The sequence below is a fragment of the Penicillium atrosanguineum genome, assembly GCF_028827265.1.
Source record: "Penicillium atrosanguineum strain IBT 20685 chromosome Unknown utg000007l_segment0_segment0, whole genome shotgun sequence".
Taxonomy (NCBI): Eukaryota; Fungi; Ascomycota; class Eurotiomycetes; order Eurotiales; family Aspergillaceae; genus Penicillium; species Penicillium atrosanguineum.
The window spans coordinates 1,340,270-1,354,897 of record NW_026623139.1 but is presented as its reverse complement, the minus strand read 5'-3'; the positions used below and the strand labels follow the sequence as shown (position 1 = coordinate 1,354,897).

General features: G+C 49.2%; 6 protein-coding genes across 6 annotated transcripts; 4 read left to right on the top strand and 2 right to left on the bottom strand.

Moving 5' to 3' along the window:
* Positions 1–80: 80 nt before the first annotated feature.
* Positions 81–983, top strand: N7443_008701 (Major facilitator superfamily domain general substrate transporter; the record flags this gene model as incomplete). Its single annotated transcript, XM_056888757.1, has 1 exon — positions 81–983. One exon carries the CDS (start codon positions 81–83, stop codon positions 981–983), a length of 903 nt encoding a protein of 300 aa, XP_056738059.1.
* A 1,042-nt stretch (positions 984–2,025) lies between these two features.
* Positions 2,026–4,513, bottom strand: N7443_008700 (uncharacterized protein; the record flags this gene model as incomplete). Its single annotated transcript, XM_056888756.1, has 2 exons — positions 2,026–4,363; positions 4,419–4,513. 2 exons carry the CDS (start codon positions 4,511–4,513, stop codon positions 2,026–2,028), a joined length of 2,433 nt encoding a protein of 810 aa, XP_056738058.1.
* A 1,506-nt stretch (positions 4,514–6,019) lies between these two features.
* N7443_008699 (sialidase family protein) lies at positions 6,020–7,222 on the top strand (the record flags this gene model as incomplete). The annotated part of the gene is made up of 2 exons (XM_056888755.1): positions 6,020–6,543; positions 6,601–7,222. The coding sequence occupies 2 exons, from the start codon at positions 6,020–6,022 to the stop codon at positions 7,220–7,222; spliced, it is 1,146 nt and encodes a 381-aa protein (XP_056738057.1).
* Positions 7,223–7,915: 693 nt separating this feature from the next.
* On the top strand, positions 7,916–9,158 carry N7443_008698 (uncharacterized protein; the record flags this gene model as incomplete). Its single annotated transcript, XM_056888754.1, has 2 exons — positions 7,916–8,419; positions 8,478–9,158. Coding segments are annotated over 2 exons (1,185 nt in total), but the record flags the coding sequence as incomplete, so codon positions are not given.
* Positions 9,159–10,597: 1,439 nt separating this feature from the next.
* Positions 10,598–12,349, top strand: N7443_008697 (putative tannase; the record flags this gene model as incomplete). Its single annotated transcript, XM_056888753.1, has 1 exon — positions 10,598–12,349. The coding sequence occupies one exon, from the start codon at positions 10,598–10,600 to the stop codon at positions 12,347–12,349; it is 1,752 nt and encodes a 583-aa protein (XP_056738055.1).
* A 372-nt stretch (positions 12,350–12,721) lies between these two features.
* Positions 12,722–13,330, bottom strand: N7443_008696 (uncharacterized protein; the record flags this gene model as incomplete). The annotated part of the gene is made up of 1 exon (XM_056888752.1): positions 12,722–13,330. One exon carries the CDS (start codon positions 13,328–13,330, stop codon positions 12,722–12,724), a length of 609 nt encoding a protein of 202 aa, XP_056738054.1.
* Between the last annotated feature and the right edge of the window lie 1,298 nt (positions 13,331–14,628).

The following is a 14,628-nucleotide window of genomic DNA, read 5'->3' as shown; positions in this document are numbered from 1 at the left end:
TCCCAATCGTACTATATATACGTTGGTTTCACGATCCCTTGACTGAATAGACATCACCATCGTCATCTCCAACACCCAAAATGGCATCCCTTCGCAAAGTTATTGTTTTCGGTGCAACTGGAAGCGTCGGATCTGCTGCTGCGCTCAAAGCCTTCCAGGAAGGTGCGAAAGTAACCCTTGCCATGCGTGATCCTTCCAAGCCGATTCCAAGGCTAGACGGTATTTCAGTTGAAAAGGTCCAGGCAGACCTCACCCAGCCCGATACTGTTTTCAACGCAGCCCGCCAGAGTGATGCGAAGACTGCATTTATTTATGCGGTTTGGGGAACAACCGACGGCATGCGATCCACCCTTGAGGCTCTCAAAAAGGGCGGTGTCGAATCTGTTGTTTTCCTCAGTAGCTTCGCGGTCAAGGGAGATCCCCACGCAATAAAACCCGCCGACATAATAGCCTATGTCCACGCACAGATAGAGATAGCTCTAGCTGACGTCTTTGGCGATCAGCGGAGTTCCTTGCGACCGGCCTACTTTTCAAGCAATGTTTTCCAGTACAAAGATGAGATTTTGCAAGGTGAAGTTGCTTTACCGAACCCAGATGTCGAGTTTGACTGGATCTCACCTGAGGATATTGGTGAGGTGGCAGGATCTATTCTGGCTCATGGTTTGCAAGAGAATGTTATTCCTCTGGTTGGGCCCGAACGGTTGTCTTTGAAAGACGGTCTAAGTTTGGTTGGAGATACGCTGGGGAAGGAAATCAAGACCCCAGTGGTTGGAAAGGAACAGGCTATTAAGGACATGCAGCGCAACGGAAATCCTGAAGGGATTGCAACTTGGTTTGTAGAGACGGTTACTAGCCCGAAGAGCTTTATTTGGGATGCTCCGACCTGGGAGGCAGGTCGGGATAATATTCAGAAGTATACCCACAAGGCTCCTACGATGTTTCGGCAGTGGCTGGATGATAACAAAGGATTTTTTGCAGCTTAATTTTGATGTATCAAGTTAATTGGTTGATGCAGAGCGTCTCAAACTAAGATCATCACACTACTTAGCTGCATGCTACAATATTGGAGCTGGGTCTAGAGCGGTCCCAATTTCAGATCTGGCTAAGCTGTCGCTAATAAAAGTAACCTTCGATATTTTTGTAAAACACCTATAAGCACGTTTAGCTATTTAGTCAAAATTAAAGCTTCCGAGAAAGAGAAAGCGACATCTCTACCACACAAGCCCTCCTATTTTCAAATGTTCCTCTCCCCTCGTACTACCATTGTTTCGAGTCCTCTGCTGTGGGTGATTAGTTCAGGATCTACCTGATTTGCACATCAAAAGGCGTCTTATAATGTGGGAGCAGAGACTGCTACCATCTACCATGGATATATGTTTATGCGAATACATATTGGGCCCCAACATCTTGCTCAAATGGCCTTCTAAGGCTGTTCACATGAATTTGTCTGATACAATAGATTACAAATATGTAACGCATCTTTCATGGATGGTTACCACAGCAGTCAGTGTTGGTAGAATATGTTAGATGAAATAAGATCTGGGTACCTACATTTCCCAGCAGTACACACGGACAGAATATTGACAAGGATCTCAAATGATCGGCTATGCAAAGTATGAAAATATCCGAAGTAAGCAGCTCAAAGACCCAGTCATTACACAATATACCTTAGAGCGGAGTCCATGTTTGTGATTTTTAAAGAATCTTCTTAATCAATTTTGCATCGTGTTCTAGCTAACCATCGAAAGAGAGTGACAACCAAGCTTGTCCATTGGCAAAATGTACTCGGGTTGGTACATGGAACATTAAAAAAGGCAATCTATGAATTTGGCAAACACTCTTAGTGCCACTGACACCAGCCTTGAGCTTGTCCAGTGCTGCGTGAACTCCGCTCAGACCGCATGCAATTTATAATCCGGCTACAAAACACGGACTTTTGCATGATAGAAAAGCTATAAGGTCCGCGTAGTCTGATGGTTTGGGGCATTCAATCCATGGGACAAGAACAACAATAGGCATAACACATCATGAATGTGCTTCGGTGGACGCTGGCTCAATATGGACTGGTACAGTAAAGTTATACTGTGCATCAGGCACGGGAAGTGTATCGATTACCGCTGGATACCCTTGCAGCGAAAATTCGAAAGTCAAGCTTTCGAATATGTCCAATGCAATCTTGTAATGCCCTGGGAAAATAACGAGACTTCCATTCTCATCGGCCCTGGCCAATGAGCCGAGAGTAAGTGGCAAGTCTGATACTTCTTCGCTTCCGCTTTTAATATTGTGGAGGCGCAAGTAAGACACCAGGGATTTATTTGGTCGCGGAATCGGGCCTGCATCGTCGCTCGAAAGGAATAACAAGCTAACGTAATCGGAAGCTTCATGGCCAACATTTTTTACCCGCGCTTTGACAGTGGCAAAGGGTGTGTTGTCGTTAATGGTGCCACTAATATCTGTTTGGTAGGAGGCAATAAGCTGCTGAATGTTATACTCACATTCCAAAGCTTCCTCCCACTCAAATTCGAACTCCGTGTAGTGAAGCCCGTAGCCGAATGGGACCACAGGGTTTCCAGTGTACCATTTATACGTTCGCCCAGGATATGAACCATTCAAATCAGGGCGAAGGTTGATGTCGAAAATGCTTACTTCATCGGCATAGCTGGCTGGATATTGTGTGACCGGTAGTCTGCCAGCCAGCGATCTTCTGCCAAGAAGGACATCAAGCAGGGCAGGGCCGCCACTTTGACTAGGATACCCGGCCCAAACTAGAGCTTGAATTCCTTCATTCTGCAAGAGGGCGCTGTCATCAAGTTGGCCACCACCAAATTGGACAACGGTCATAGGAATAGAAAGCTTCGATAGATTTGTGATAAGATCGAGTTGGTTTTGTGGCCAAGTGAGCGAAGTTCGGTCAAGCGTTTCGGCCTCTATGGAATTGTCAATGCCACCGAGGTAGATTATCAAATCAGACTTCTCTGCGGCCGCAAGGGCCAGGTCGAATCCAGTAGTGTTCTGATCATGGATTGCTGTACCCAAGGCATAATTCACTTTCCAGCCATGGTAGCCCTCGAATGCTTCCAATGGGCTCACTAAGAATGGCGGAATACCTGAGTAGTCACCTTGCATCTGAGTCGTGGCATTTGCAAACGGGCCAACCACGGCAACGGTTTTGAATTTATGCGCAGGACCCAGGGGAAGAAGTTTGTCATTTTTGAGAAGCGTCATGCCTTCGACTGCAGCCTCATACGCGAGAGCTTGTGCGGCAGGGGTAGAAACGTCGGAGAAATCGAGATCACTGTACTTTCCGCCATCGAAGAAGCCGACCGTAAACAACGCCGAATATAGCCTTGTCAGTGCCTGGTCTAAGGCTTGCACCGATATCTGTTTTGCTGCAAGAGATTCGTTGAGCTTCAGGTACGAAGAACCACATTCCAAATCAACTCCGGCGTTCAGAGCAACGGAGGCTGCACCTTCTTCGGTGTCAGTGAAGTTGTGGTATTGCCAGATGTCTGTGACCGCTCCGCAGTCAGACACAACGTAGTTATAATCTGCAGTGAAATTCCAGTGCTTTCTCAGCACCTCTTCAAGAAGGTATTCGTTCGCACAAGCTGGGATACCGGAAACTGCGTTGTATGAACACATGATGCTTCCTACACCCGTGTCGCGTACGCAGGTCTTAAATGGAGCCAGGAAGTATTCAGCCAGGTCCTGCTGGGTAGGGTCATAGTTATTCCCGTATCTGCCCGTCTCCAGGTCGTAGACCGCGAAGTGCTTGCATGTTGCAATAACTTGCTTGTCCTCAGGGTCGTCACCCTGAAGTCCCGGAACGAAATTGCGGATATAACTCTGCACAACAAATATATCCTCACCAGGCGTCTCTTGCCCTCTTCCCCATCGAGGATCTCTGAAACCATTGATATTTGGAGCCCAGAAATCGAATCCAGAAAACCCGTTGTTGGCAAATGCTCGTCCTTCCTTGCCAATTACATTAGCTATTGCACGGATTAGAGCGTCGTCAAAGGAGGCCGCTGTGAGTATTGGTGAAGGGAAGCTGGTGGCATAACTGAAACCGGCTGGCTTTGAGGTGAATTGAACACCTGGTGCCGAGCCAACACCATGGGTTGCTTCATTCCACCATTCGTAGGATGGCAACCCAAGGCGTTCAGATCCGGCTGAAGCATCGACAACATTAAGAATCTTTTCTTCCACTGTCAGGGAATTAACGAGTGAGCTCACTCGCTCAGCAATGCTCCATGAAGTATCACAGACTTGGTGACTGCAGAGGGGTTGCGTTTGGCAGGCTGGCACGAAGCCGGTGTTCGTTGCGTTCACTCGTGGATCTAAGATTTGATACAAAGACATCCTATAAATATCAGAAAATTGAAGTCACGTTATATTTTACTGTGGGTTTGGCTTACACATAGTTCCCTCCGCATGAAATGGATGTTTCAGTCGAACATTGCGAGTTGCAGCTGCTGTCATTGGTCTTGCTCGCGGCGCTAAAGTCGGGCATACTCCCGCAAAAACATTGCCTTTATCCAGGTATAAAGTTAGATAATCGTTTCACTTCATACCCTCATTGGTCAAAGTGCAGTTCACTTACGTTCCGAATTCTACGCCACCATATTCAAAACCTCGTTGACCACACCAATTGACACAGTACTGCGGTGTCATAATAATTGTGCTAAGTTTCGCTGCAGTCAATATGGTCACGCTTGGATCTGAATAACATCCAAGATAGTTCGTTGATGCATTATAGGCTATCGTCGGTGCTGAGCCATTATCGGTGCAGGTAGCAGACGCCTCGACGCCCGTGTGTACTGCTATGAGTGACAGTAGTACTTTCGTACCAGCTCGAAAGAGTTTAGATGATGTTCTCATTGTTTCCTCTCCTGCGCCAAGGAATGCAAAACATTCGTGGGTCACCTTATTCAGGACAGATTTGATAAGACAACACCTACAGAGATATTAAGTGATGGCTGGATACTTATATAAACTTTTCTGTAAATAACGAGATATACTGGTAGATCTTTTTATCAATGGCTAGGCTAAATTACGGATATAGCAGAGACCAGGATGCGCTGCACCATGAAAGTCTGGAAGAAATGCTTTCACGCAGCGTCGAGATTCCCACTATTGAACGAGTGAGGGGTAACCCACAACGAGCTCTTTGTTACTTTCCCCGCATTTTCAGCATTTTCAGGTTACATCCTATGTAGCGCCAGTCTGGGACAACACCGACATCAACAAAACGTCATCTAAAGACAAGACCTTCATAAGAAGCCGGACTCAAAATTAAAAAAAAACGAGCAATTTGGCAAAGGCAAGATATAGAGAAGAGGGGCGACAGGCAACGATATTAATGAATGGTGGCCCTTATTAACAATAAAAACGGCAAAATTTCCCCGCAAAACTCAACATCCATGATGGCATTTGCCTCCTTAGGCACTATCGTCTTTGTAGCTAGTCTCACCCCAGTAGCTTTGTGTTCCTTGCAGTCTATTGTGAACAGGCGGAGATTGTCTGCGATTCCTGAATAAGTCGTCGCAGAGCTATATACACGTAGTACTAAATTACTCATGCGTAGGAGGATGAGGGCTTATACCAAGTAGGTAGTTGGCAGTATTTAGTAGTGCCAGCACTGCACTCCGGTTAAATCACACAGATTATTGATTAATATAAAAGGTATCAATTCGATTAGGCTAATTGAAAGAATCTTAAATTGAGAGATCATCCATTTGGATCATGAGTTATGGGTGCTTCGGCTTTTAGCCTGAATATTCAGGATACGCCGGCTTAGCAATGTTGCCGGCTAATTTTTAGTGCATTTCAAGGGCTGATGAACTCGTCGGCGCGGATATTTTCCTAATTTGAACAGGAATAGCAGAGCCCCCGCACGTGAACATTGAAAATCATATATAATGACAGCAACTTTTGATCAAATGGCAACCCACGAGAGAAAAACCGAAGTCAAGCAGCTGTGACTGGTAGTTTTCTCACATATACCTGATTCAGAAGCATGCTCACTAAAATTTTGTTCCTATTTCTGGCCGGCCTTAATTGTGTCATATCGGTTAAGCCTCCTCAGAAACCAGCACCACGACCGTGGTCGACATTTGCAGAAAACGTCATCTTCCAGCCTGACTCCAACCACAGTATTCTCTATCCGCGGCAAGTCGAACTATCAGATGGAAGCCTGCTTGCGACAGCCTCGTATGGGGGGGATAAAATTCCGTATTTTCCGATCTTCCGAAGTGCAGACGGTGGTGCTACCTGGTCCTGGATCTCCAACATGACAGACCAAGTTAATGGGTTAGGGATGGCGGCTCAGCCCGCGCTGGCAGAGGCACCGTTTGCCATTGGCGACTTCCCAGCCGGCACGGTCCTGGCCAGTGGAAACAGCTGGGGAAGCCAGAGCACCAATATCGATATATACGCCAGTGAAGACAAAGGTTACACATGGAAATTCGTCAGCAATGTGGCGAGGGGCAGTGGACCGGATACTACAAATGGGAATCCATGTATTTGGGAGCCATTCATCCAGTGAGCTGCTCTACCCATTTTTTTCTTTGCTTAAGGCGCTGAATGGCGAAATCACAGATTTTTCAACAACACAGTTGGCGTGTTTTACTCTGATCAGCGTGACCCGCTGCATGGCCAGAAGCTTGCTCACCAGGAATCGACAAATTTGAAATCCTGGAGCCCGGTGATAAATGATGTGGCATATCTCAACTATACTGACCGTCCTGGAATGACGGTTATTTCCTATATTCCACCTTTAGAGAAGTGGATTCTGGTGCACGAGTTTCCAGGGGGAGATAGCTGGTCTGGGGCAGGCTATCCGGTCTACTATCGATTGTCTGGTAGCCCATTTGATTTCCGCTTTGCTTATGGTTATCCAATCGTCGTAGACGGGATACAGCCGAGCTCATCTCCTTATGTTGTCTGGTCCCCAGTCGGGGGTGTCAATGGAACCATTGTTGTCAGCGACGCTGATCATGGCAGCGTTTTTACCAACCAAGCCAATGGCCAGCCTGATCAGTGGAAAATTCACGCCACGCCACAGCCAGCCGCATACAGCCGGAGCCTACATGTGTTTGAAAAGCATCCCGATCACTTGATGATACTGGGTGCAGGTGTGTTTGATCAAACAGAGAATTTGCCGCTCTATCTCAGTGTTGTGAGCTTAACGGATACCTTGAGGCAACCAGCTGGTAATTAGAGATCGGTTTCACTTTCTTGAGCTTGGACCTATCGGTGGAGGGCTTCTTCTTTGCTTCTGCTCTTGGAATTGATCCCACCATCAGCTTCCGGTAGAAGCTGATGGTAGACTATTTCCCAGAGGAATGCCATTTGTAAGAAGAGTGATTAAAGGAACCCTAGCGCCTGCCTTCTCTTACTTTCCTTCTCTTTCTCGGCTTGAGGCTTTCGTTCTTTGTGGCTTATCTGAAACTATTCCATTCTTCTTAGTTTGCCTCCCTTGTAACATTCAGGTACCTTGATGTTCATGGTTTGTTTAACTAACTATATTTACTTTCATTTATTACGTCATATGGCAGAAAGCAGGCGGCGATCATTGGCAGAAAAATGCCGCCTCCACAAACTACACCGCCTGTATCCAGTCTGATGTGAGGCTGGATGATAGGACTGTGGTCGGTTGTAATTGTCACTTTAAGGAGCTTGGATTTCTACTTCATATCACCTGGGTAAACGACCAACCTGCGCTGACTCTCGCGCTCCATTTTGGTCTGCTTTAGTCTCCGCACGGACCACCTCTTCTCGCCCCCATTGAAGCTACCCCTCGGAGCGCGTTCGCGTCAACTTGCAGTTTAGCTGTCACATCGGTCTACATCGGACTGGAATTTTGACGCTTCTGTTTGTCGCGTGAGTTTCTGTATGCCCTCCGAACCTAGCTCCAGCCTTAGCGATGGACGAGTTTGCGCAGACCCGCGGCGCGGACGATTTGTTTGACGATGAAATCATTCCAGTTTCGGCGGAGGAACAGCAAGCCCAAACCGAAGTTGTTGTCCCTGAATCGGAGCCGGAATCTGTTCCCCGGAAGGAAACGCCAGTGATTGAGAAGCAACCTTCTCCGCGTGGGGACACACCGCAACGGGGCCGAGGCGGAGAGCGAGGCCGTGCTCGTGGTTCTGGTCGCGGACGCGGCCAGGGAAAGCCACGCGGTGGATTGGAGGACTCCAGATTTGCTGATACTAAGCCTGCTTCGACCCCTCGACGAAAGGGCCCTACCAAGACGCCAGAGCCATCGGCGACTCCGGAGGCGAAAGCTGCATCTCCGGAGAAGCCCCAAGAGGCAGCCAAGGAAGAGAATGTTGAAGATGAAGAGGGCAATGGCACCGAAGCACCGCGGGTACCGGCTGTTCGCGGAGACCGAAGTGCTACCGGGGGTGTGAGGAAGGTAAGAGCCCTCAAGCTAATGCCCGTAACTATGTATCAATTTTCTGACACCGGCTCAGCCCAAACTTACCGAAGAAGAACTCAGCAAACGGATTGCCGCTGCTAAAGAACTTGCCACTAGAAAGGCCGCAGCCCATGCCCGAGCCGAGGCCGACCATGCTGCTTTTCAAGAGCGAGAGCAGGTAGCAGCCAAGAAACGACGCGAGGAACAAGCAAATCGCCGCGTGATGGACAACGAGCGTGAGCAGAACCGCCAGCGGAAACTCAAGGCTCAAACAGGCCGCGAATGGGACTCCGAAAAACGTGAAGAGGACTATAACCCCCGCGGTGGTGGCAGCCAATTCCGACGAGGTATGCACGGTGGAGTATCTGGATATACCCGAAACGACTTGAATCAAGGCACGGCCGATGATGTTGCTGGGGGCAATGAAAGTCCCGGTCGAGGACGCGGGCGTGGTAGCCGTGGTGGCCGTGGCCGCGGCCCTTCACGTGGGCCACGGGGCGAACGCGCATCCTCCAAGGAACCATCCAACAAGACGGACAAGAAAGCCGCACCCGGGGTCAACAACGAGGCTGATTTCCCCTCTCTCCCCGCTGGAAAGAAGCCGGAGGACGCGCCAGTGTCTGTACCTACGGAGAAACCGGCGGCACCAGCTATCAAAGCGCCTACCTCTATGGAAAACCTCGATTCTACCTTCTCCCCACTCACTGGCACTTGGGCCGACTCATTGGACGACTAGCCAATTTTTTGGAGGTTTCCACCCTACTTGTGCTTGACTACTTTTGACGAATCTTTTACCTTTCCTTGCATTGCTCACGACATGAAAAGATCTGACTACCCTTTTGGCCACTTGATATCCCTCATTCCTCGCATGTAAGGCAAAAGATTCTACGCAGTTAATACCTTTTTAATTCGGTTGTACTAATTGTATGGATGAAAGTGGTCTGGACTTCTGTAGTACGCTAACATATGTATCGGATAACGTCTGGCACTTTCTGACTTTCTCCTTCCGATGTAGTGCTCATACCTTATCGTACTTTGCTCACAGCGTAGAATCGAACCGAGAACACCTCTCTCGGAGTGGTCTAATCTGATTTGTTATACTCCAGATATTATATAGCAACAATGCCACCAAAGTGAATGCACGTCACCGGATCGAAACCATTCGCAGTCAATTCCTGTAGTGCGTTATTAGACTGGCGCGTCAATGAACAATCTCCCTATAGATCGCGGAGAATCCTGTCACGAGGAGATTGCAGCATCGAAATACAAAGCTCACCTCACCTCGATGCACATATAAAACCGCGCGCCCTTAGTCGACTTTTGACGATATATTAAGGGGCCACTTGAGCTTAAAGGCTTGAGCAGCGCCGTTCTCGGACAAGTGTCGGAACATCATGTGATATGATCCTCAACTTACCCATTGTCACTCGGACTCGGGGAGTGGAGATCGGGATATCGGCTCACGTTGAATTAATGCCAAGTCTCAGGGGCTTAGATCCACTCGACGATGCTTAAAAACAACGGGTGACGCGGTCTCCCAAGTTTTGACGCTTATTTCAGCACCTAAATGCAGATTTTCCGCCCAGCCGGACTAGATTTTAGCCGTCGTATGCATTCTCACCAACATTCGAGTTCACTTTGATTTCGTCAAGGATGAGGTGGCCCACTCTCTACACCTTTGGTGCACCTTTATTAGTCCTTATGCCATCATCGTGGATCCGGGTTTACCATTTTGAGCCTTGTTGGCTACGCAACTAATTCATTTGGCTGAACACGGTGTGACAAGTAGCGGAGAAGCGGCATCGCCTACTCTGCCACACGTCCAGCCAGCGTCTCTATGTCAAACATATGGTTCATCTCTTAGGTCATGCCTTACAGAGGGCTGACGACGCATGTGGTGCCTGGACTAATCTCAATGGTCTGGGAGCCCCATGGAAACGTTAGGTTCGTGTCCTGGTCTCATTCTCTTCGGAAGATCAGCGTTTGATCTAGGAACTCCTACACCCAACTTGGAACTGGAAATATATCCCGCCTATATAATTATCCGATTAGATTAAACGGATCCCTCGAGGTCAACGCTTCTGCTTTATAACCGAGAGATTTCCCAGTCATTGGCATACAACTCTGCTTTTGCACACTCTTTTGTTTCCGCTCATCTTTCTTTCACGGTTCATCATGCGTCTCAAAACTGGCGCATCGGTTGCTGCCCTGGCGGCTTCAGCCAATGCCAAATCGCTCACCGATTTGTGCACCGTCTCCCACGTCAAGTCTACTCTGCCCTCGGACGGCACTCTATCTGGTATCAACCTGATTCCGTCAGCTTCTACTGCCAACATTGTTTATAATGCTAGCACTGGCATGACGAGCTCAAGCACCTCGACGTACAACTACTGCAACGTGACCCTAACCTATCGTCACCCCGGCAAGACAGCCGATGTTATCGTGAGCCTTGGTCTCCCCTCCCCTTCCGACTTCAAGAAGCGTTTTTACGTCGCTGGGGGAGGTGGCTACGCTTTGAACACTGATTCCACCGGTGGTCTCGAGTATGGTGCCGTTGCTGCTGCCACATCTGCCGGTTATGACGCTCTGAGTGGCACTAGCCTCGACGAGGTCAATTTGGCTGGCAATGGTTCGATTAACTGGGATAACGTCTACATGTTCAGTTACCAAGGTCTAGGTGAGATGACCCAGCTTGGGAAGTATGTCACCAAGAACTTCTATGGTATGAATGACAACAAGAAGCTCTACACCTACTACGAGGGATGCTCCGATGGTGGACGTGAGGGTATGAGCCAGATCCAGCGCTATGGCGAGGAGTATGACGGTGCCATCACCGGCGCCCCTGCTTTCCGTTACGGCCAGCAGCAGGTCAATCACCTTTTCCCTAACCTCGTTGAGCATACTATGGACTACTATCCTCCTCCTTGTGAGCTTGCCAAGATTGTAAACGCTACCATCAAGGCTTGCGACCCTCTGGATGGCCGTACTGACGGTGTCATCTCCCGTACCGACCTCTGCAAGCTCAATTTCAATATGTCCTCGATCATCGGCGAAGAGTACTATTGTGCCGCCGAGACCTCCACTTCTCTTGGATTCGGCTTCAGCAAGCGTGCCGAGGGCAGTACTTCTTCCTACGAGCCCGCTCAGAGTGGCAAGGTCTCCAAGGAGGGTGTCGCCGTTGCCCAGGCTATTATTGATGGTTTGCATGACCTAAAGGGCGATCAGGCCTACCTTTCGTGGCAGATCGGTTCCGAGTTCTCGGATGCTGCGACTCAGTGGAACAACGACACGAAGGCATGGGAGCTTGACATTACCTCCCTTGGCGGTGAGTTCGTCACCAAGTTCGTCGAGCTTGTCGACCTCGACAACCTTTCCACTCTGGATGGCGTCACCTATGACACTATGGTCGGGTGGATGAACACCGCTATGGTCCGCTACATGGATAGCCTGCAGACCACTCTACCCGACCTAACCCCCTTCCAGGAGGCAGGCGGCAAGCTCATTCACTACCACGGTGAGTCCGACCCCAGTGTTCCCACTGGCTCCTCTATCCACTACTGGCAGTCCGTCAAGTCCATCATGTACCCCGGCGAGTCCTTGAGCAAGGCCGCTTCCAAGATGTCCGACTGGTACCAGCTTTACCTGATCCCCGGTGCCGCCCACTGCGGAACCAACACCCTTCAGCCCGGCCCCTACCCCGAGGACAACATGGCGACTATGATCAACTGGGTCGAGAACGGTATCAAGCCCCAGCGCCTGAATGCTACTGTATCCTCCGGCGACTACGAGGGTGAGGTCCAGAAGCTTTGCCAGTGGCCTAAGCGCCCTCTCTGGAAGAGTAAGACTCACTTCGACTGTGTCTATGACCAGAAGTCCTACGAGAGCTGGACTTACGAGTTCCCTGCCTTCAAGGTCCCCGTCTACTAGGTGAGTATTTGTTGCCTAGGTGTGGGGGTTCAACTTTCCAATGACATGCTCGCTTGTCGGTATTGATAGTTACCCTGGGGATCTACTACACTCTACATCTACATGTACAATTTAATTGAAGTTGAGAAAAATGTAAATTCATATCTCTTCGCTTCAATCCTTTTCTATTATATTCTAGCTAGCTACACTTTTACACTCTGTACACCACGTACACCTTCATATGTCAAAGATATTTTCAACTTTTTGTTCTTCTATTCTAGATATATTTTTACAAGCACACCTTCACATGTTCAAAGATAGTTTCAAACTGTAAGACAAGAATATTTCTCTTCGCAAAAGACATGGCTCGTAAACTACACTCTGGCTAGATATCTAACCCAAGGTCATAGTAAATGCGGCACTAGACGAGCAACTCAGGGTATCCACATCATCCGACTCCTGATATGACTCCGCGCAATCAGTATCACCAGCGGCACAAGTAGCATCCGAGCAACTGGAGTCATCAGTAGTAACACCAAAGCCAGCAGTAATGAAAGTCGAGTCGGAGTCCAAGTTGATGGAAGAAAGGTCCCACCAGAGAATGTCGTCGCTCTCAGTGTACTCAAATTGGAGAACACTCTCCTGGCTAGTGCTGGTGGACATCTTGATTGAGATGCCGCCACCGTCGGAGTTGGTGCGCCAGGTCTCGGTGTAGGAGTCACCAGAGGCAACGGTCTTCATCTCGCTGGCTGTGTTGGAGGTGGACCAGATGTGGACTGTTTCGCTCAGGTTGTTGACTATTTCGATGCCCTTGCCGCTGGAGGTGGAGGTTGCGGTGACGGAGGCAGAGGCAGAAGCAGTGGTGGAAGAGGTGGAAGTAGCTGTGGCGGTGCTTGGGAATAGAGTCACGACTTCAGTGGCAGTGGGTCGAAGGCCCTGGGGCAGGGCTGAGACGGTTGAGGCAATGGTTGCCAAGAGGCTGAGGGTCTTGAGGAACTGCATTGTTGGATACTTTTGTGGAGAATGATCGACAAGATGGAATGATAGATAGATTGATATCAATGATTGATTTGGTTCGAAGGATTGAGAGTCTCTCTGTTCTACAGAAAAGACAAGAAGATTGGAAGGACTGGAATCGGAGGCACAGCCTCGACGGAAAAAAAGAATGAGAATGAGGGTTGAAAGGACCGTAGTTTGTCGGATAGACGAGTATGGAGAGCAAGAGGAAAGCCACGAGGGCAGACATGGCCTGCTCTTTATGTTTTCTGGTGGAGCATGTCCCCATTCTGCATCGAATATTCTGAAACACTCGACAGGTGCATAGAAACGACATTCGCCATCCTCGGATAGTTTAACCCTAAAGCCTAGACTCAAGTCTAGAGCCTATGGGAACCCATCGAGCGCCTGGCCATTGCGCAGGCTATGAAATCATGGCGGACTATTGGCTGGTAGGGTCAACTAGGGCACCGAGGCACCGGAGTCTCGTGCATAAATTCGCAGGAACAGTCCTGGGAAACGCACCAGTCGATGAGCACCTACCTGACCGGGTAAGTGACCAGACTCCACCAGGGCACATCTCAATCGTGGTTGGCTCTGTGGTGTTAGGGTTAGGATCAGGGGCAAGAACGGCCTAACGGGTTTGGTCCATGAACACATCCACTGTGTCTGTGCTGGCGCCTGGAACACATCGTATTAGAGGATCTGCTATCCACAGTGCTGTTGTTGACCGTCCAGTCGGGGGCCATGAGATGCTTGGTTCGCGGCTTGTGGGTCCTGACCCAGTCCAGGCTTCAGCGTCATCGCGTTACGTGTGGAGGCTAAGGCCTGTTGAGAATCTCCGCTGTGGCTTTCCGTGAGGCCTAGACAGGGCGCATTACGCATTGGGGATACGCAATGTTAGGGTTGGTTAGGGCTGAAGCCCCGAGACCTCTGTGACGACCGAGGTTGGCCTGGGGTTCCCATCCTGGTGGAGAGGAGCGGCAAAGGCAATTGTTGGAACAGCCAGCATGAACACGTTCCATGTTCATGTTAGGGGCCCAATTGAAGAAAGAATGATCTTCAGGGTTCCTGATGATTGTCTCGATTTCAGATCTCCAGTCAAAAATGTACTACTTACAGCCGGAGGACGCTACAGGTCAGCTGACCGTAGTGTACGCATCCCGATCTATTCATAGCCTTGGCTTCTTCTCAACAGTCGTCTTTCCCCTATATTACTTCCCCTATACTCGCACCTCTTATTCTTCCCCTGCACCGGTCCAGTCCTCCAAGCCCCGAATCACCTTCCTAAATATACATTAAAT